The sequence below is a fragment of the Rousettus aegyptiacus genome, unplaced genomic scaffold (assembly GCF_014176215.1).
Source record: "Rousettus aegyptiacus isolate mRouAeg1 unplaced genomic scaffold, mRouAeg1.p scaffold_m13_p_9, whole genome shotgun sequence".
Classification (NCBI taxonomy): Eukaryota; Metazoa; Chordata; class Mammalia; order Chiroptera; family Pteropodidae; genus Rousettus; species Rousettus aegyptiacus.
In genome coordinates, this window is record NW_023416312.1 from 36,166,175 (window position 1) to 36,190,131 (window position 23,957).

Here is a 23,957-nt window from a genome sequence, read left to right on the forward strand (position 1 = left end):
ACTTACTCGCTCTGAGCTCCAGGTCTGGGGCAGCACCTCGAACAATTCCAGGGACATATGGGATGGCATGAGTTGTCTGGCTTTAGGTAAAGGGCTGGAGAGGCAGCTTTATCCTAGACAGAAGTGCTGGTAGGGTCTACTATTTCTTTGTTGAGCTCTCACACCTATTATTTCTTTGTTGAGCCCTACCACTGTGCAGATGCAGGAAGCTGCCATATTTGAGTCTTAGTCAATATGGCTAACACTTGTTGCCCTACCCTGCTGATTCCCTGAGATCCAACCCCAAGGAACTTGCGGACCAATCCAAGGGGCTTCCAATATCTTTTCTATACAAATAGTTTGTCTTGGCTCAAGCTGTGAGCTTTCCTAAAATCACTCAAAGGTTCACAAAACTCAAATAAGCAATATCTGGCCTTGGCATGCCCTGTACCTCTTGCTGAAAATCCTGAAGCCAGCATTAGTGGCATCTAGCTTTGGTTTGTGATTTGGCCTCTTGAGGCACCTCCAAGACCAGCACATCTGCAGATTACTTGGTGGCTCATGCTAGGTGGCCCTAGGCAGGGCACAGACTGTGGCTGAACCTAACCTGCAGCAGGGCCCCTCCAAGGAGACCCTGGGGCCTGCACACCTGGTGGCCAGCTTTGGACCAAACCAGAGTACCATGCAGGGCTGTAACTGAGGATGACACAAAGGGAAGACAGGGAAGGCACCAGAGCCCTGCTAAACCAAATCCTTTTCTGTAGAGTCAGTTCCTACACAACAACTCCTCCACTGTAGTCACTGGCTAATCCTCACAACAAATCTTGTGGGTCAATCCCTCCAAGTGAAGTGCAAACAGCAACCAAGGCTCAACTACAACAAGAGAGCACACACAACCCACATAAGTGGCATAACTAGAGCATATATATTGCGTTGTGTGCTCACCACCCATAGTTAGATTTTTTTCTGTCACCATATATTTGACCTGCTTTATTCCTCTCATGTTTTTATCTACCATTTTTCCTGGCTATTAAAACTCTAGTATCAGTAGTTTTATTGGAAGAAATGTATTATGCAGTGATATTTTTAAATATGATATGTCATTTCTATTAAATGCAATATAGGCTTATTAAAATTTAAAGCAGAACAAAAAGAAGATAAAAAATTACCAATAAACCTACATGACTAAAACATTTTTAACACTTTGCTGCATTTTTTTCTGGACATTTTTTACACATAATTGTAAGCCTCCAGCACACAGCATATTGGCTCTCTCTGGTGGTGTTTTTAATGTTATACACAAATCTACCTAGTTAAATATGTATATTTACCCATCTCCATCACTATTCCTTTCTCTAGAATCCCAAAAATGGATTCTGGTCTTGCCTTTTCCATTAACTGGGTACTTTTGCCCTGTCTTTGGAGAGCTACTCACAATGGTTTCTCACAGTCTTAATCAGAGAGCAAGTCTCCATAGGCAGAATAAAGGAGATTTCAGATTCAAGATATTATCTAGGAGTAAAAATCAATAGGGATTTAAGGAGAATGGGAAGGAGGAAAAAATAAAACAGAAAAAATAGAGGCAACACATCTAATCTGAGCAAAGCATTTCTCCCTTTCAGGCCTCTGTCTCTTCCTTCCATTAGTAAAATACGTCGATTGAGATTATCTCAAAGGTACTCTACCAGTTCCAACATTCTATGGCTTGATAACTATTCAGAAAGAGGAAAGAGTTTGAAAGTTCTAGAAAATGCAAAGGTAAAATGTGTTTGGGCTTTTGTTAATAAGAAAACTCAGGAATCTTGACAAAGAATAACATTTCAAGGCTTTTATCATATAAACCCATTTACTCCCTCTCCCTCATATCAGATTAGACTGATTTTAAGCCATCCAAAGACATCCTCCTTGGGGCCTCAGTGTGGCACACACACACAAAAAAATCATATATCCAAAGTAAGAATGAGCCCTGGGAGACATATAGACATCACTGGGGAGCCAAGCTAATTGTGCCAGAAGGCGATTAAACCTAGGGTTTGGCTTTAGGACCAAGGCTAGAGAGAAGGGTCATTTTTATTCATAAGTTCCCCACCCTAGGCCTCACTAAAAGCATTTGTTTCTGTTGTTCCTTTTAGTTTCATTAACTCTTTCTAATTTGCTACCAATTTTCACTAACCAAAAATGCTAGGTAGATGGGCAGGAATAAGGACCCAAAAAATCTGTGGAGACCAGCTTTACGTCAAGTGTTTGTCAACCCCAGTGCCAGGCTGAAATTACTAAATTGTCAAGGAGACTTGTTTTGTTTAGGATTGTTTTTTTTTTTCCAAATAGAAATGTAATTTACAAAACTAAAATAAAGTTTAGTGGGAAATACACAGAACTGACAGATATTTTTCTTATAAACACTATCTCCACCTACTGCCTAGAAAAAGAATGTACCCTAGGAACTGCAAAGAGAAATTACTGCTACATTATGAAATGTTAAGCATAGAGGTAATCAGGAGAAATATTCTAGTCAAAATCATTTCCAAAAAAAAAAAAACAGGGAGAAGGAGAGGTAGGGAGAAAAACAGAGGGAGAGGAAGAGGCAGAGGGAGAGGCAGAAAAGGGAGAGAAGGAGAAAAGAGGAAAGAAAAGGGAAGGAGGACAGACAGAGAAAGAAGAAAGAAATTTAACCACTGAGAAGGGGAGTGATTAGACAAAAATTAAACAGCAAGTTAATGAAAGAGCCTGGACTAGAAGTTTGTGTGTTCCAATTCCTGGTCAGAAACTGTTACAGCACATCCCATCTCACTCCCACCAGAAATCTTCACAGAACATCAGAGTTGGAAGTGTTTATAGGTATATTTCACGGACCTCCCTCCAAATGCAAGGACTGTATCTATAGAATCTCTACGTAGCTAAGGGACTACATGGCCAAGTCCACTGTCTGCCTATATAAGAATTGCCCTGATTCTGGGCAGCATTTCTGTTTCTCTCTTGTTCCACAAAAGAGTTTTTAAAGCTTCTCATTCTGTCCTGCCTGCGGCTGAGATGAGAATCCAAATAACCACAACATGGAATGGTTGTGGAAGAGTGAGAAACAAAAGTGTTTTCGAAAATTTCCCAAATACTCCCAATATAACTCTTCTTTTCTCATCGCCAGCCCCCTTTACCCAGCCCTATATCCAACAAAGCCTCTCAGCCTAGGCCAGTTGCTAAGGTACTTACCGGGGTTGTCAGGCTGCATAATGGCTGTTACAAAGGTATGAGGAAAGAGCATGGCTGCACTCTTTCTCATGCCCTGAAGCTGCACAGTGTTGCCCTGGAACATGACCCCATGCACGTCATTCTCTGTGCCCAGGCCAAGCAGGTGCCAGGTCACTGTGTCGCCCTTGCACATGTCCAGCCTGGGCAGGTTAGAGAATAGAAACCCATTAATTGCTGGAAAACAAAAACAAGATAGGATGGGGTGATGAAATCAGACTACTCAAGCACTGACCAAGAGCATGACATCAACTCTGTAATACGGTTTCCCACAACTTGAAATTTCTGAATCATCTTCAACTCCCTGTTTTCTTCCCTAAGCCACTTTAATTCAACTTATGAAGGCCTGCCATTTTGGGATGAGAGCGCAACCAGTCTTTCTGGCCTCACCTACAGCCCCTGTTCCACCGTACTACACATCCTTGCAAAACTCAACTACTCTCCACTGCAACTCCTTTACACATGCACAATAGTACCCAACTCTTCTTTCTTACTCTCTTGAAGCTCTCCTCATTTGGCTTCGATAGTACCACAATTTTCTGGTTCAATTACAACCTCTTTCTTTCTCCTCTGACTTGTTCTCATTTTCCATCACTCTAAAATTTTGGGGTTCCCAAGATTTCATATTGAGATTTAAACCAATCTCTTCCTCTTCATCTTCACTGCCACTGCCCTGGCTCTACCCTTCATCATCTCTGGCCTGAACTCCTGTAAAGCCTCCTCCCTAGTATTCCTGCCTGCAGTCTATCCTTTCACCCCTCTCACACACATATACACAGCATTATCATGTGAATTCTATTCGCCTCTGCAGTACAAGGCCTTAATCATGATAGGTACTTAAAATACACTTGTTTACATCACATACTGTTCTGTCTGCCTGGAATATACTTTTCTTCTGGTCTCTATTGTAAACTGCTACTCATTCATCATGCCCCAACTCAAATATCACCTCCCCTGTGAAACAGATTTATTATTCTATCTCTAGTTTTCATGAAAATGTCCCGCACAAAATTCTGCTGTATCACTTACCACATAACCCAGTGATTTACTTACAAACCTATCTCCTACACTAGATTGACCTAGCAGGAAGCACTTCTTTTTTATGTATCTGTGTCGCTGCCCAAGCACCTGATATGTTGTCTGATACTAATCAGGTGCTTCATAAGTTCAAACTGGAATGAACTTGGTTCTCAGGACTGTCTTAGTTTTTCCAGCTGATGTAACTAACTGATGATGAGAATCAAGAAATGGAGCCAATAAACAACACACTTGTTCTTGACCCCTTTCACCTTCCAAATCCCCATCAAAATTATAGGGAAGCCTGCTTGAAGTGGATCCCTTTTAAATGTCCCCACATTCAATGTAACCAGCTTTAATGAGTTACCCAATCCATGGGTAATCCCCTGAAATGCTAATGGGAAAACTGGTAACTTTCTAATTCTGCTTCACCTGCCTTTAATGTCTGATTGCAAGACTGTTTAGCCTTTGAGCTCCAGCTCAAGCATTCCTTTTTTCCAGGAATATTTTAATTGGATTGCTCCTCATTAATATTCTCCTCCTTTTAATTCTATGTCACTTAAAATCTGTTTCACACAATTTACCACTTACTTATAGTCTGTCTCAGATTGTTCTATAATTGTTTCATGGATGTTATTGGTCTCTTCTTATTGCAAAATTCTAGGAGCTCCATGAAAACTGAGACCATGTCTTTCTATTCATTCACTCACCTACTGACCCACCTACTCATTAATTTAGTAATTCACTAGTTCATAAGCATTTGCTGCATATTAGACAGAGATAAGCAACAAATAATACTCACTTTTAAGGAGACTACACTTTAGCAGAAGTCAAAAGCAATGTACTACAATATTGGAGAGTGTGCAAAACTCGCTATTAAAATAATCAGATAAAAATGCAATAGTAGTTCAGTAGAGGGTGTCATCATCCTGGGATTGGGTGATAAAAAAATTGTTATATGGAGGAGTTAGCTTTTGAGTAGAGACTTAAAGAATGAAAAGAATTTCCACAGGCTGGGGGCAAAGATGTAACGAGGGACATTTCAAGTGGAAGGCAAAGCATTGCAAAGCACAAAGTTAGAAAGGTATAAGGTAAATCCATATGGAGAAAAATAGACTTGTTTGGCTGGAGTATGGGTTGTGGAGCAAGGGTAGTGGGCAATAAAGGAGGAGATAAGACTGGAAATGCATCATTTCAGCTCACTCTTTTCAGTCTATAGTAGATTCCTTGTGTGCAATCCTCATTTTACAGTGCCTTTATCCATTGTCTCTAATACTGTGTAACACAGGACCCACATAAAGTGCTAAGTATAAGATCTTTTGTCAGATTTAATTCCTTGAACTAGCTCTGCCCTTGAGCATAGGTGACCAGTGGAATCAATGTTTTCAGGGATGGATCATGGTTAAGTTTAGGTTAAATTTTACTTATAACATCTCAGCTGTAGCTCAGGACAAAAGCACTCACTCCCCATACCATACATCCGATTGGAATCTCGAAAACCCATGATATCCTCTGAGAGTAGTCGGGAATCCAACATAGCAGCTGCTTGATTGGCATTGCTGTACCAGCTCTTGTTCTCATCCAACACAGTAAAAAGGAGAAAGAATTCTTTATCCACCCCTTTCTGTAGGCCAAGTAGAAGAGAAGAGAGGGAAAAATAACAACAGTTTCAGCAGTTGTAGACTGTTATTCACTAGATCCAATGATGCCTGGTTCTTTCCTGTTTCCTTTTCCAGACACAGAGCAAAGCCCATATCACCTGCCTAGAACTGCAGTTGTTGCTAGGTACTTTTTCCAAAGGTAACCTGAAATCACAGTGAGTGAAAGTCAGAATAAAGTGACAAGACCGTAAGGGATAGATGTTTGAAAGAGACCAAAGAAGAAGCACAAGCTCAGGATTATGAAGAAGAAGCACAGAGTATAATAGAAGAGAACCTATAGTTAGCTGGGGGAGCGGGAAAATGTGGCTAAAAGTCATAGGAGGACTCTAAGGGGATTAGAAAATAAAATAAAAAATAATAATTATTAATATGATATTTATTATTATTATTACTGCTAACATTTACTGAGTGCTTACTATGTACCAGACACTGTACTAAGCAGCACAGGAATTATTTTAATTAATCCTTACAAAAATCCAAAATACCTTCTTCCATTGTAAATTCCTTATCATAGATGAGGAAACTGAAGCAAAGAGAGGTTAAGTAACATGACTAAGGTTACACAGCTAGAAATGGTGGGCTGGATATAAAAGAAAATAATCAAATATTAAAGCAGATTTAGGAACTTGGAGCAAGGGTCAGGGGCCACAGAAACTAAAAAAAATGAGGTATTGATGAGATGATATAAATTAGAAAGCAAGAGACTAAAAAAAAGATGTGTATTTGATAGTAAAAGAATAACATGCAAGACAGCATATGGTCACCAACTATTGATGTCTGATTCAATAGCTTGATTATTTTTTTCGATCACCTCACCTCTAGAACCCAGTTCCATGCTTAACTCCTATTCAGCAACCCAGCCTCATCCTCCTCTCAACAGACTTTTTAGCCAGAAACCCTGGAAATACCTGTTTGCCATCTGCACCCAAGGCACCAGCTTTGCACACTAGCAGGGGGCCCACCAGACCAGAATTTGTATCTTTTATGGGATCCACAGCAGAAAAATACATCCAAGTGAGACAGGAAGGATCCTGAGCAGTGGGGCCGGCATGGGGGGGCACTGTCCAGCGATATGTTATTTTCTCAAAGGGCTTGGCCACCAAGCCAGGGTGTGATGAGTCTGCAGGGGAAACATGAGACTCATTACTCACGTTGAGTGAAGATCAGCTCCAAACTGTGGGGTAAAGATCATAAACTACAAAAGCATTTTGGAGCAGCAGTATGAACAATAGTAACATGGAATATTGAATATTTAAAAGAGCCCTGGGTAGGAGTCAAGACACTAGAGTTTGGTTCTTGGTTCTGTCACACCTTCTTAAATAAATTGGGAAAATTAAAACTTCCCCAAACTTCCAAACTCATAGGACCTAATGAATAAAAGTCCTTTGAAACTTACTTGGAATATTCTTCACTTGAAAACATACACTTATCTGTTATTACATCTTTACCTCTAGTTAAAAATCTCTAGAGATGGGAGATTCACTACCTTCTACCATAGTCTGTTTCATCTTTGAATTATTCTGATTATTGAATATCTTTCCTTTCTATATGAATGTATGTATGTACATGTGGATATATGTATGTTACATATATGTGTGTATATATGAAAAAGAACACTAAGGCTATAATTTCTTAAATGGGCACAAGTCAAGGTCAATCAATGTACAGAAATTTTATTTAAAATTTTCAAACTTATTAGTAATCCAAAAGTACAAATGAAAATGCTGAATAACTTTTGCCTGTCAAATTAGCAAGATTTTACAAATGAAAATAATCAGTGTTTGTGAGAAATGGTCCAGATGACATTCCTCTCATTCACCTATAATGACATGTGATAAATTAGAATAGCACTTTTGGGGAAAAAATGTTGGGAAAATGTATTAAATGCTGTAAAATTATCCATGCCCACAAAAACTGTAAGACATGCAATAAATACTAAAAAGAATGTTCAAACTAATGCAGATTAAAACAACAGTGAGTTTTTTTGTTTGTCCACAAGACTGAGATTTGGACAAAGGTTAAATTGGCTTCCCTGTGTTGGTGAGGTTGTAAGATAATGGGTCATCCTTCTCATTTACTGTTGATAGAACTCAAAATTGATGGGACTGTAAATTTTTCCAGAGAGAAATTTATATGTAGGTACCAAAAATTTTAATGTATGCACCCTCAGACACAGTGATTCCACATCATAAAAATATATTCTGAAGAAACAGTCATATACAAAGAAGTGTATGCAAAGATATTTGTAGAAGAACCTATAATAGGATGGTATAGTTTAGGATGTTATTAACTTATCTTTCCTTATTAACTCATTGTTCCCAATTTTTAAATTTTCGAACACAGAAAAAATTTCAAAGTTAGTACAATAATCTTCCTACTACCTGGAGTTGATGTTAACTTTTTGTATGCCTTAATTCATCTACATCTATGTGTATGTATATCTACACACACATATATACATGCACTTTTTGTTTGTTTGCTTTTGCTAAGTTATTTGGAAGTAAAATGCAAGCATCATGAAATTTTATTTCTAAATATATCAGTAAGCATCTCCTATATTACAACATTGCCACACCTAAAAAGTACCCTAATGTCATCTAATATCCAATCTGTAACAGAAATTTTCTAATTATCTCAAAAATATCTATTTTTTTTAATAACCAGGATCGTACAGGTTTTGCAATTTGCCCTTGGTGTTGTCTCTTTAACATTTTCCCTGTGGCACTGACTTCTTGAAGAAACTAGTCAGCTGCCTTATAGAGTGTTTTTTTAGGCTAGATTTTACTGTAACTTTCCCCTTTATACTTTCAGTATTTTTCATATTTTTGGCTTGGGATTACCATGTATTCATACTACTTTCAGAGAAAACAAGAAATCAGTTACTCAATAATCCCACCTTAGGGTTCCCTCCTAAAATAGAAATCCAGATCATATATATGTATTCATTCATGGCAATATAATTTACAATATTCTAAAATAATGAAACAAATTTATGTGTACAAACAATAGAGGATAAGATGAATAAATTATGGCAAACCCATGCGACAGTATTATATAGCTATTAAAATATTTGTAACATTATTATACAATGGGAGAATGAACAAAATATAATGGTGAATGAAAATAGTATGATATAAAATTGTATAAACCATATGATTGCAAATCTATAAATATAAACATTTTTATGATGACTGAAAAATATTAAAAGATATATCAAAATGTAATGGAAATTATCTATGAATCATGTTTAATTATTTTATAATTTTTTACATTTTTCAAAATTCCATAGTACATATATATTATTTTTATAATCAGAATATATTTTAAAGTGGTCTCTTATTGAGTCCAGCTCTGTCTTGCTATAATACATACTCACTCAACAATATCCACACGTGGCTATTAATTCTGTCTTTTTCTCCCTCCTTCTCTTCCCTATTTATTTGTCCTCTAGAGTTACCCGCTATTACCTGCAGTCCACATTAGTTGGAAACCCTGCCCACTCACCATCATTGTACACAGTTCCCTCGTAGTCTTTCTCATAAAAGACCCCATGAGGCTGTATGCTGAATGCCTGTGAGGCACGGTTGTAGAAGATCACCTGGATAGTGTCACCCACCTCAGCCCGGATCACTGGCCCTGTCAAATGGGAAGAAGAAATCATGGAAATGAAAACAGGAATGGCAAGAGAGAATGGGAATAAAAAAGAGGGAGGGAAAAAAGAGAGAAGTGAAAAAGACAGAGAACTGTTTTCTTTGCAGTTGTAAAAAAGCATGTCAGAATCTATATCATTTTGATCCTCAAATATCATTCTAAGGTACACAGGGCAGGGAATATCTTCATTTTACAGATGAGGAAACTGCAGCTCAGAGAGGTAAAATTGATCTTGTCAAGTTCAAATGACTGATTAGGAACTGAGACAGGAACTAAAACCAGGGCTTTCTCCCACACTACTATCAGATTAAATACTATTTCCCCTGCCTTTATTTCCTCAGTTGCCATATTTGCATTTCCTGGCAGGACTCATCTAAATATTTGAGCTTGCCTGAATTCTAAAACAATTCTGAGCAAATAAAACTATTATATCTTCTATCAAGGCCCTGGATTAGGTAGTCTAGCCATGACTACTGTACTTTTCTTTGTTATACTACCCATCACCTCTAATCTAGCTTAGATCACCTTTGAGACCAACCAGAAATACCAAGATAATACCCTGAGCACTTATGCTGATTCTAACCCTGGTTCAGAGTTTCTGTCTTGGGTTCTACTCAAAGTCCATACCTAATGCTCCATCTCTGCTCAAGACTAGGACCAATACACCACTCATAATAATGAAAAAAAAGATAGAGGATGGGTAGGAAATAGAAAACTTAAAAAAAACACAATAGACCAAGGTTCTGATCAAGATGGCAATCTAGGTGAAAATAGGGTTCACCTTCTTCCATGACCACATTAAAATTACAATCAAATTATACAAAAAATCCCCAACAAGCTGGAGAATCACCTAAAGTCTAGATGATCACAACACATACATCTGAGGATATAAAGAGAAAGCCACATCGAAAATAGAAGGAGGGGCAGAGACATGAAGAGGGCTGGTTCTGCACCCATGTGTGGTGGTTGAGCAACAGGAGGGAGAGCGCAGCTTCAGAGGTCCCCCTGAAGGAATAAGGGGCCCTAGACCCACACAGGGTCCTCCCAGGACAGAGTTCCAGCCTCAGGAAGAATTCCCACAAATGTGATTGTAAAAACCAGTGAGGATTCTGGTCATCTGGGTGAGATAAACAGAATCTGAAAACCCAGACGTCCCATTAAAGGGCTTGTGAACAGATTCACTCACTTGCAAACGTTCACCCTGGGCTATGGCAGAGGGTCAGCACCTCAAGAGGCACAAGAGGCATACGGGGAAAAGTTAAGTTTCATGGTACCAGTGCAAGGGCTGGAGGGGTAGCCACCACTGCTTCTTTGTTAGGCTGCCTCCAAGGCAGTCTACAGGTGAGTTTCATCTTGTCTGTGTTCGACACTTCTCTCCACACAGCCAGTTCTGAAGCTGCATTGCCCTGGTGAGATCAGATCACTCCACCTCATGTCCTCCTGGGGCTCCACCCCACCCAGCTCACAAATTGCTCCCATTGGCCTATTGTCAGGCAGCCAACCTCACCCTGCATCTTCCCTTGGCCATACATTTATTGGCAGGCAGAAGCTCACATGACCTGTGCACAGCCTGCACATTTCAGGGGAGACTTTTGGTGGTGAGCCACTGGTGCCAGTCTGAGTTGCAGTATCTCTTGGGTGGAACATGGGGGTCTGAGGTCCTGATGAGTACAATGGCTGGCCTTGCTGTGATCTGAGACTTTCGCAAGAAGCTGCAGATTCAGCACTGGCATGAAACCTGACTTTGCATTAGCCAGGTAAAATTTGTTCACTTTACTCCAGTGACTCCCTGGGTCCCATTCCACCTAACTCACATACTACCCAAGGGTTCTTCCAGCTGAAGAGTCATAAGGGAAGCTAGCAAGCAGCCCTAGGCCTTGAGATGCACTGGTCCTTTTGCTAAGCCACCCCAGGCCTGATACTAAAGGTATCTGACCTTGGCTCACAGTATGTCTCTCCCACTTGCCTCCAGAACCAGCACGGGCAGCAACCATTTGTGGATCACTTTTTAGCACATACCAGGTGACAATGAACAATCAAAGGAAGTGGCAACCCTTGGCCTACATGGGAGCCCCTCACAAGGGGCCCAAGAACTAACACACCCGAAGGCTGATGTCAGACTACAACGGATTATCACCTAATTAGCCCTACAAACAGAACACCAAACAGGGCGGTCTTAATAAGTACACAACCTGATGGAGTGAATCCCACTCCCTGTGGGTGTAACCAAACCCATAGCCAGTCAAACACAGAGATCAATCCTGTCCACTGACATGATAACAACAATCAAGGCTTAGCTACAACAGGAGAACACACATGACCCACACAAGGAACACATCCAGAGCCCCCAGTGCAGGTGATCAGGGAGACTGAGCCACTGAGCCACACAGGATGCCTACTACATAAGGACACCTAACCAAGGCAGGAAGAAGTTACAAATCTTCCTGACACATAGAAATGAACATGAAGAGGCAACTAAAATGAGAAAACAAAGAAAAGAAACATGCCACAAATGAAACACCGGGAGAAAACTCAAAAAAAAAAACCTAAATAAAATGGAGGCAAGCAACTATCAGAAACAAAGTTCAAAACACTGGTTATAAGAACATGCTCAAAGAACAGAGGGGGAGAATAGGTGATCTCTATGAGGACATCTACATAGAGATAGTAAGCATAAAAAGGGGCACAGAAACCATAAAAATATCACCAGTCAGAAATGAAAAATACAATAACCAAAGTGAAAAATAGAAGGAATCAACAGTGGATTAGTTGAAGCGGAGGACTGAATCAGTGAATTGAGAGACAAGGAATCAGAAAACACTCCATCAGAATAGCAAAAAGAAAAAAGAGAAAAAAAATAAAGAAAGCTTAAGAGACCTGTGGGACAACATCCAACATCCGCATCATAGGGGTACCAGAAAGAGAAGACACAGAGCAAGGGATTGAGTATCTATTTGAAGAATAATGACAATAAACTTCCCTAACCTGGCAAAGAAAATAGACATACAAATCCAGGAAGCTCAGAGAGTCCCAAACCAGAGGGACCGAATAGATCACACCAAGAGACATCATCATTAAAATGCCAAAGTTTGGAGATGAAGAGAGAATCCTAAAAGAAGCAAGAGAAAGGCAGCTAGTTAATTACAAGGGTATTCCCACAGAGTGATAGCTGATTTTTCAATAAAAAACTATTGGCCAGAAGGGATTGGCATGAAATGTTCAAAGTGATGAAAAAGAAAAACCTGCAAACAAGGCTACCCAGCCAGGCTATCAATTAAAATTGATGGTGTGATAAAGAGCTTCCAAGAGAGGAAAAAGCTAAAGGAATTCATCACCAGCAAGCCAGAATTACAAGAAATGCTGAAAAGCCTTCTGTAAAATGAAGGAGGGGCGGTGATCATAAATACAAATAATAAAATAGTAGTAACTATGTACTTACCAATAACCACCCAATGTAAATGAATTAAATGCTCTGACCAAAAGGCATAGGGTAGCCAAGTGGATAAGAAAACGAGACCTATACATATGCTGTCTACAAGAGATCTACCTCCAATCAAATGACACACACAGACTGAAAGAAAAGAATGGAAAAAGATATTTCATGCAAATGGAAATGTTTTAAAAAGCTCAGATAACAATACTTAGACAAAATCAATTTTAAACAAAAGCTATAATATGAGACAAAGAAGGACATTACATAATAATAAAAGGTTCAATACATCAAGAGCATATACTCTAGTAAACATATATGCATCCAAAATAGGTACACCTACATATATAAAGCTATAATTAACCAACATAAATGGAAAGATTTATGGCAACACACTCATAGTAGGAGACTTTAACACCCCATTTACAACAATGGACAGATCTTCCAGACAGAAAATCAATAAGGAAACAGCAGCTTTAAATGACACACTAGACCAGATATTCTTGATATTTTCAGATAATATCACCTCAAAGCAGCAGAATATACATTCTTCTCAAATGCATACAGAACATTTTCCAGGATAGACCATATGACAGGCCACAAAACAAGTCTCAATAAATTTAAGAAGATTGAAATCATATCAAGGGTCTTCTCCAAACCCAATATAATGGAACTAGAAATCAACTACAAGAAAAAAACTGGAAAATACACAAACATATGGTGAACATTGAGATCAAGGAAGAAATAAAAAAGATATCTAGAGACAAATGAAAATGAAAACAATGATGCAAAATATATGGTACACAGCAAAAACAGTTATTGGAGGGAAATTCATATCGATACAAGCCTATCTCAAAAAACAAGAAAAATCTCAAATAAATAGTCTAACTTTACACTTAACCAGAAAAAGAACAGCAAATAAAAACCAAAGCATGTAAAAGGAAGAAAATAAAGATGAGAGTGGACATAAATGAAATAGCGTCTAGAAAAATAATACAAAAGATCAATGAAACCAAGAGCTGGTTCTTTGAAAAGATAAACAAAACTGGTAAATTTTGAACCAGACTCATCAAGAAAAAAAGATAGAGGACCCAGATAAATAAAATCATAAATGAAAGAGGAAAAGGAACTACAGACTCCATAGAAATACAACAGATTGTAAGAAAATATTACAAGCAATTATATGCCAACGAAGTAGACAATCCAGAAGAAACAGATACATTCCTAAAAACATACAATCTCCCAAGACTGAGTCAAAAAAAAAAACAGAAAATCTGAACCAACTGATTACTACCAATGAAATTAAATCAACAAACAAAAACTTTTTCCCCAAAAAGTCCTGAACTAGATGGCTTCATAGGTAAATTTTACCAAATACTGAAGGAAGAATTAACACTTATTCTTCCCAAACAATTCCTAAAAATTCAAGAAGAGAGAGGATTCCCTCTTTATATGATGCTACCATTACCCTGATTCCATAAACAGACTCTCTCTCTCTCTCTCTCTCTGGTATTCTTGATGAACATTAATGCAAAAATCCTCAACAAAATATTAGCAAACTGAATTAAGCAATATATTAAAAAGTTCATGATCAAGTTGCATTCATTTATGAGATGCAATGTTGGTACAATATCTGCAAATCAATTAATGTGATGCACCTTGTTAACAAATTGAAAGATAAAAATCATATGATCATAACAATAGATACAGAAAAAGAATTCAACAAAATTCAGCACGGATTTATGATAAAAAATCTGAGCACAATGAGAATAGAGGGAATATATCTCAACATAATAATGACCATTTATGACAAACCACAGCTAACATTATACTCAATAGGAAAAGGCTAAAAACATTTTCTTTAGATCCGGAACAAGACAAGAATGCACACTTTTACCAATTCTATTTAACATAGTATTGGATGTCCTAGGTACAGCAATCAGACAAGAAAGAGAAATAAAAGGCATCCAAATTGGAAAGGAAGAAGTAAAACTCATTATTTATAGATGACATGATACTATGTAGAGAGAACTCTAAAGATTCCACCAAAAAAAAAACTGTTAGAACTGATCAATGAATTCAGTAAAGTAGCAAAAAACAAAATTAATATACAGAAGTTGGTTGCAATTTTATACACCAATGATGAACTATCAGAAAGAGAAATCACAAAAACAATCCTATTTACAATTGCATTCAAAACAGTAAAATATCTAGGAATCAAATTAATCGAGGAGGTAAAAGACCCGTTCTCAGAAAATTGTCACTGAACAAAGAAATTGAAGAAGATATAAATGAATTGAAACATATTCTGTGTTCAGAGGCAGGAAGAATCATCATCATTAAAATGACCATACTATCCACACTATCCAAAGCAATCTATAGATTCGGTGCAATCTTTATCAAAATATCATTGTCATTTTTTATAGAATTAGAACAAATAATCCTAAAATCCACATGGAAACATAAAAGATCCCAAATAGTTACAGCAATCTTCAGAAAGAACAAGTTGGAGATATCACACTACCTGATATGAAACTATATTACAAGGCTATAATAATCAAAACAACATGGTACTGAAATAAAAACAGACACATAGATCAATTGAACAAAACAGAGAGCCCAGGAATGAATTCACATCTATATGGTCACTTAATCTATGACAAAGTTGGCAAGACAGTCTCTAGAACAAATGGTGTTGGAAAAACAGGACAGATATATGAAAAAAATGAAACTGGACCACCTTCTTACGCCATATACAAGAATAAACTCAAAACAAATTAAAGACTTAAATGTAAAAACTTCTAAAAGAAAACATAGGCAGCAAACTCTCTGATATTGCTACTGGTAATTTTTTTTTCTGATTTATCTCCTTAAAGAAGAGAAACAGAAGAAAAAAATAAACAAATGGGATTATATCAAACTAAAAAGGCTTTGCAAAACTAAGGAAAGCATTAACAAAATGAAAAGATAACCTACTAAATGGGAGAAGATATTTGCCTATGATATTTCTGACAAGGGGTTAATATCCAAAATTTATAAAGAATTTATACAGCTCAACAACAAAAAGCCCCAAACAAACCAATTAAAAATTGGACAGAAGACCTGAATAGGTATTTCTCCACAGAGGACATACAGATGGCCAAGACATAAGAAAAGATACACCAGGTCACTAATCATCAGAGAAATGCAAATTAAAACCACAACGAGGTATCACCTCATACCTGTCAGATTGGCTATCATCAGTAAATTAAAACACACACACACACACACACACACACACACACAAACAAAAAAAAACAAAAAACAAAAAAACCCACAAATGTTGGGGAGGATGTGGAAAAAAGGGAGCCCTTGTTCACTGTTGGTGGGATTACAAACTGATGGAGCCACTATGGAAAAAAATTTAGAGGTTCCTCAAAAAATTCAAAATAGAACAACCTTTTGACCCAGCAATTTCACTTCTTGATATTCATCCAAAGAAATTTAAAACACTAGTTCATAAAGATCTGTGCACCATATGGTCACAGCAGTGCTATTCACAATAACCAAGCTATAAAAACAATTCAAGTGCATATCAATAGGCAATTGGATAAAAAAAGTAATGGTACATATATATACTGTAATATTAGTCGTCCATTAAAAAATGAAATCTTACCATTTATCATAATGTGGATGGACCTAGAAGGTATTATACTGAGGGAAATAAGTTCACAGTGAAAGATAAATACCATAGGATCTCACTTATATGAAGAATCTAAGGAACAAAAGAAACAAACAATCTAAATGGAAACAGACTCACAGATACAGGGAACAAACTGGTGATTTCCAGAGGGGTTGAGGGTTAGAGGTTTGAGTGAAAAAGGTGAAGAGATGAAGAAATACAAATTAGTAGTTACAAAATACTCATGGGTATTTGGAGTATAGCATATTATTACTATTGTGATAGTTTTGTGTAGTGTTGGGTGGGTACTTGAGTAATCAGAGGGATCACTTCAAAGCTTACATAAATATATAACCATTGTACTGTGTACCTGAAGCTAATATAAAACATTAAAAATAAAGTAAAAAGAAAAGAAAAATATCAGAATAGACCAACTAGAGCTAACATATACAGGACACTCTACCCGATAACAACAGAATACATATTCTCAAGTGCACATGGGACACTTTCCAGATAGACCATATGTTAGGCCACAAATTAAGCCTCAATAGATTTAAAAAGATATCATACAAATTATATTCTCCAACTATGATGAGATTAAGTTATAAATCAATAAGAGAAAGAAAAATGTAAAATTTACAAAATCAAGGAAGATAAACAACACATTTTTAAAGAACCAATGAGCCCAAGAAGAAATCACAAGAGAAATTAGAAAATACTTAGAGGCAAATAGAAATAAAAACACAACATACCAAAACATGAGATGCAGTGAAAGTGGTACTAAGGGAGAATTTATAGCTATAAATACTTACATTAAAAAAGAAAAAATCTCAAATCAAAAACCTAACTTTACAACTTAAGGAACTAGGAAAAGAAAAACAAACTAAACCAAAAGCTAGAAATATATTAGAGTAATGGTAAATGAAATAGAAAATAGTAAAACAATAAAGAAATCAATAACATCAAAAGTTAGTTCTTTGAAAAAATTAACTAAATTGATAAATATTTAACTAGATGGCTTAAAAAAATAGAAAAGACTGAAGGGTTTAAAGAAGCACAAATTAGTACTTGTTAGATGGTCACAGAGAGGGGGAACATGGCATAGGGAATGCAGTTAACATTAATATATTAGCTCGGTGGAAAACCAGAGGAGAGAAGGAGCAATTAGGGAGATAGTTTTATAAACTATATAAATGTCTAACCAATGTACTGTTTAGTCGAAACTAATAATAAAAACCTAGAAAAAAAAATGAAAGTGGTGACATTACTACCTATCCTAGAGAAATAAAAAGAAATTGTAAGATAGTACTGTGAATAATTGTAGACCAACAAATTGGATAATCTAGATGAAATGGACAAACCAAAAACAGAAAACCTATCAAGACTAAAGCATAATTAAATAGGACATGTAAATATACCTGTAACTTGTAAGGAGATTTAATCAGCAATCAAAAATCTCCCAGAAAAGAAAAGCCCTGAGTCTGATGGCTGCACCAGCAATTTCTACTAAGCATTTAAAGAGCTAATTCCAATTCTTCTCAAACTTTTCCAAAAAAAATGAAGAGGATGGAATACTTTTTAACTCATTTTATGAAACCAGCATTATGTTACCAAAGCCAGACAAAGACATTACAAGAAAACTACAGACCAACATTAATGAAAAAATCCTTAACAAAATACTAGCAAACAAAATTCAGCAACATACTAAAAGGATTGTATATAGTGACCAGGTGAAGTTTATTCCTTTAATGCAAGGATAGTTCAACAAGAAAATTGATCAATATAATATAACATATTAACAGAATGAAAGAAAAACAAACACATAATCATCTCAATTGATGCAGATAAAGCATCTAACAAAATTTAACACCCTTTCATGATGAAAACATAAAAAAAACTAAGAATAGAAGGGGACTGCTTCAACATAATAAAAGCCATATATGAAAATCCCACGGTTAGCACCATACTCAATGCTAAAAGCCTGAAAGCTTTTCCTATGAGATCAAAGTAAGGAACAAGGTAAGGTTTCCTGTTTTCATCACTTCTCTTCATATTACTGGAAGTTCTAGCCAGAATTATTAGTCAAGGAAATAAAATATATCCAAATTGTAAAGGAAGAAGTAAAATTATCTCTGTTGCAGATCATATGATCTTCTATGTAGAAAACTATAAAGAGCATACAAAGACAAACAAAAAAAACCTGTTAGAACTAATAATTCAGCAAAGTATCAGGATACGAAGTCAACACATAAAAGTTAGTTACATTATTATACATTAACTATGAACAGCACAAAAAGAAATTACAAAAATAATTCCCTTATAATATATCAAAAATTAAAATACTTAGGAATTGTCTTAACCAAGGATATGAAAGATTTGTACAATGAGAACTATAAATCATTGCTGAAATAAAAGATGACATAACTAAATGGAAGCACATCCCATTGTCATAGATTGAAAGACTTAATATATTAAAATGTTAATATTACCAAAAGCAATCTATAGATTCAATGAAATCCTCTAGAAATTCCCAATGATGATTTTGCAGAAATAGAAAATAAATAGAAAAGCCCATCCTAAAATCTCCAGGGGCCCAAAATAAAATAGTGAAAACAATCTTTAAAATACAGAACAAATCTGGAAGACTCACACAGCCTCATTTCAAAACTTAATAAAAAGTTACAGTAATCAAAACAGTATGGTACTGGCAGAAAGACAGACATATAGACCAATGGTATACTAGAGAGCCCAGAAATAAATCCTCACATTTAAGGGGACCATCTTTTAATCTAATGGTGTTAGGAAAATTGGATTTTCATATGCAAAATAATAAAATTGGACCCTTACCTAACACCACATACAAAAATTAATTCAAAATAGATCAAAGACCTAAATGTAATACCTAAAACAATACAACTTTTATTAAAAACATAGGGATAATTTTTTCACAACATTGGCTTTGGCAATAATTTCTTGGGTATGACACCAAGGCACAGGCAAAATAAATAGACCTAGTACATTTCATTAATTTTTTTTAAATTGTGCATCAAAAGACACTATCAACAGAGTCAAAAGTATTTGCAAATCATATGTCTGATAAGGGATTAATATCCAGAATATAAGAGAGCTCCTAAAACTCAACAGCAAAAAGGTAAACAACCTAATTAAAGATGGGCAAAGGACTTGAATTAACATTTCATATATATATATATAAAATGCCCAATAGCCCAATAGGCCCATGGAAAGTTTCTAGACATCACTAATCATTAGGGAGATGCAAATCAAAATGGCAAATAGATACCTCCTCACACCCATTAGGATGGCTACTATAAAACAAACAAACAAACAAACAAAAGCAGAAAACAAGTGTGGAGAGGATGTAGAAAAATTAGAAACTGTGTTGATCGTAATGTAGAATAATACAGCCACAGTGAAAAACAGTATGGTGGTCCCTCAAACCTTAAAAAAAATAGAATTACCAGATGATCCAACAAATCCACTTCTATGCATACCCAAAAGAATTGAAATAATGTCTCAAAGACATATTTGTACACTCATATTCATAGCAGGATTATTCCCAATAGCTAAAATGTAGAAGCAACCCACATGTCCACTGATAGATGAATGGATAAGGAAAATGTAGTATATACATATAATGGAATATTATTCAGCTTTAAAACAGAAGGAGATTCTGAACTATTCTACAATATGAATAAAATCTGAGGGCATTATACGAGGTAAATAAGACAGTCACAAAAATATATAGTGTATGATTCCACTTACATGAGATACTTAGAGTAGTCAAAAATATAGTCACAGAAAGTAGAATGGTGGTTACTACAGCCTGGGGGAAGGGTAGAATGGGTAATTATTGTTTAATGGGTATTGAGTTTCAGTTTTACAAGAGTTAATGGAGACAAATGGTGGTGATGATTGTACAACATTATGAATGTACATAATACCATTGAATTGTACACTTAAAATGGCTAATATGGTAAATTTTAAGTTGTGTGTATTTTACCACAATAAAAAAATGAAGGAAAAAGAAAGACTGGGGACCCATACTAAACACAAGCTAATGAGAGCTCCTTAATACTCAGTGCGTATCCTCTTTCCCAAGGTAGGTTTCCGTTCTATATATCTTTCTATTAGATGTAGGCCCTGTTGTCCATGTTCAGATCTCCTAGAATCAGCTGACACATGCCTACCCCCAGAATATGGTCCATTACGTTGCTTTCATTTCCAAGTTTTCTCCCTTCTGATCTTTTTTTTTCCGACTCCTCTAAGTGACTAAACTACACCCAACCTTGCTATACTGTTTCAATACAGCACTTTAGGCATCTGGATATCTTCTCCAAGGTCAGGCTCTAAGGTTTGTTTTTCATCCCTCACCATACCAAGCATGTCTGCATGTGATGTCAATCTGCTTTTTTCCCCATATTTCCAGGAACCTGAACAATCATACTACCTTATATAGCCCTTTAGAAATAAACCTAGGAAAACACTTCTAAAAGCATGACCTATAAAATGGTATTACCAGAAGATGTTCAATGAAAAAAAGTTTAGTTTTAAAATAAGCATGAGAAATACTGCATGCTCTATTCCCATCTTGGAGATTCATGATGATCAAAAATAAATCCTAAGTTCTGAGAAGCCCTCCAGAAAAGAACACTATTTGACTGTTTTACTTGACTATTTTTAACCTAGTGTTTTGCAAACACATCCAGACTCATAATTCTTTTTCACAAAATGCTCACCTCTTGGTACTCACTTTGGGAGATGATGCTGTAGAGTGTGTCTCTGAGCTGTCCCCAGGCTCCAGCTTCTAAGTACTTCCTAGTTTTCTGGCTCTAGTCAATGAATTTCATAAGTTAAGTATTCCTTACCCAGGATTCCAAGATGCTTATCTTCCTCCAGATGTACCTTTTCCTGAAATGTTTCATCTTGGAAGGCTTCATATCGGACTTTCCAGTAAGTGCCCCCAATTCGGCTGGAGCTCTTCTTGAAGAATTTATCTGAGCCACTGGTATATAAGGAAGCAAATGTCACACAATTTAATTATATATCAAATAGACTCCCATCTCGCCCTTGGTCTCATCAAGTATATAACTCTATGATTAGGAAAGGCCTCAGAGATCTTCAAGATTAACTTCAACCCTCTGGTGACACTATAAATAAATAATATGCAGTTTCTTCTTCAGCCTTTCCAAGATCAGGGAACTCGTTTTCAGAGAAGTCAATCCCTCTTACTGTTGAATAAGTTTAATTATTGGAGTTCTTTGTTATAGTAAGTTGAAATCTTCTTGCTTGTAAGTCCCAGACACTAGCACCAGTTCTGCCCACCTGAGTTACATAGCCTTACATTTGTCCTTAATCATCTTTAGCTACTTAAGATACTTTCTCCCCCTAACAAGTAAAATCCTTAATTCCAAAATAAAAGCCCACTAATTTATCAAAGCCAGTTGAAAATTCTAGAAGCCATGCTGAGACCAAAGTGCCTACTTTCCTGTGTTTTCTGAAAATTCATTTCATTATTTCTTGCAAGAAGAAAAAACATGGTGGATACCTTAGGCTATCCCCTCAAACTCTCTTAGTTATTTACCAACTGTCTCTTTTGTGAAAGACCTAGAATCACTGACAGGCCAGTGAGTAGGAATAACTTAAGGCTGATAAACTAACTAGGGAACTTATCTGCTCTATCTTCCCCAGTCTGACTCATGGATGAGGCAAGGAAATTTGGAGAAATTTCTCCAAAAGGATGGGCTTGGAATGGTCATAAAGCAGTTTGCTTCACCTCTTCCTACATTTCTCAGAGTGCCTTTTACACTCCTGCTTAAATTCCCCTTTCAGACTATGGGCAAGAAAGGTAGGAGTAAGGAGGTAAATAACAGGTAAAATAAAGAAGAGTTGGAAAAATACCATTTCAATTGATCTAGCCCCACCAAGGCCTCCTTTTCTTGATGTGGCTTGGGATTATAGCAGGACTAATCTCAACCACTACTAGGACCTTTTTCTGGGGATATGACATAACCCTACAGAAAGTTTTGTAGTTCCCCAAGAGCAAGCTGTCCAGGGAGCAAAAGAATTTGGTTAACAGTTGCATAACATAACTCCAGTCAGACAATGATTGTGACACCCAAGTGAAAGCGTTTGGGGCTGGGCCCAGGTGTAGGGAGAAAAAAGGCCACTAACTCTTACCTGCCTGGTTCCCTCAAATTCTTCCCTGTACTCCCATCATGCCCCATTGGGCCGTAGTCCCATCGAATCTCATGGGCCTCGATGAAGTACTGCCGAACTTTTCCTGTTAGTAGGTTCACGGAAGGGGCCGTGGAGCAAGACTTGACCTTGTAGAGTGCTTGCATGCCATCTGGAGGAGGAATATCATGGCTGGTCCCATTTCACCCAACAGGTTTCTACTCAGACCATCCACCTTCCTCCCTCCCCTAATGTTTTTTTCCTCCTACCCTCCTTTACGCTCTTTACCCTTGTCTTCAGATGGACCACTTACTCTCACTCCTTAAGAGCCTGGCTGAGAAATATGGAGCCCAGGTAGAAATTCAAATACCTCCACATGCTCACCACAACTGATTCACTTACCAGGTCTTCATTCCCACCTCTGTGAAAGGCTTACATTGTACAAACATCACAAAGCTTGAAGTCTGAATACCTGAGTACTAGTCCAATTCTTATCACTATCTGTAGGACCTTAGCTAAGTAAATTCCTATCTCTGAGCTTTAATTCCTGTTTTGTAAATAAGGAGAATAGAAAATCTATGACACTAGGCTGGTGGGAGCATCAGATTAAAAAAGAGAAGTAAGTGATTTGTACAGAAGGAAACTTCCCAAATAATGGAACATATTCTATATATGGAGATGAAGCTTCAGATTTAGAACTGGCAGGAAAATGTGAATTCTAAGTAATATCTCCAAAATCTGAAAAATGTTACATTGAGGTATGGTGGCAATCGATGATACTGCCTTATTCGTTTTTATCGAATATGTATATATGCCAGGCCTTGTGTCAGGTGCTTTACATATATTATCTCCTTCAGTCCTCACAACCACCCTGTGAAATAGACTTTAATATCCCCTTTTTCCAGATAAAAAACAAACAAAACTAAGGATCAGAGAGGTTGAGTAACTTGCTCAAGATAACACAGCTAGTCCATGGTGAAACTGAGAAACTGAGACTTAAGCTCTTATCTATCTTTTAACTACAAATGTGAGTGCTCATTTTCTTCTCCTATATCCACTATTTTGGTCTCATTCCCCTGGTCTCTAAGACTCAAAATAACATTATCACTCTGAAACCTTA

General features: G+C 36.8%; 1 protein-coding gene across 5 annotated transcripts in view; it reads right to left on the reverse strand.

Moving 5' to 3' along the window:
* HEPH (hephaestin) overlaps nt 1–23,957 on the reverse strand; it is a 67,232-nt gene that overhangs the window by 29,740 nt on the left and 13,535 nt on the right. For all 5 annotated transcript variants that reach the window (XM_036227092.1, XM_016126711.2, XM_016126712.2 and 2 more), the window contains exons 7-12: nt 22,841–23,009; nt 21,529–21,665; nt 9,405–9,536; nt 6,809–7,020; nt 5,713–5,863; nt 3,187–3,399 (exon numbers count right to left, since the gene is read on the reverse strand). In XM_036227092.1, the coding sequence (XP_036082985.1) occupies nt 3,187–3,399; nt 5,713–5,863; nt 6,809–7,020; nt 9,405–9,536; nt 21,529–21,665; nt 22,841–23,009 (1,014 nt within the window). The remainder of the gene's footprint in view (nt 1–3,186; nt 3,400–5,712; nt 5,864–6,808; nt 7,021–9,404; nt 9,537–21,528; nt 21,666–22,840; nt 23,010–23,957) is intronic.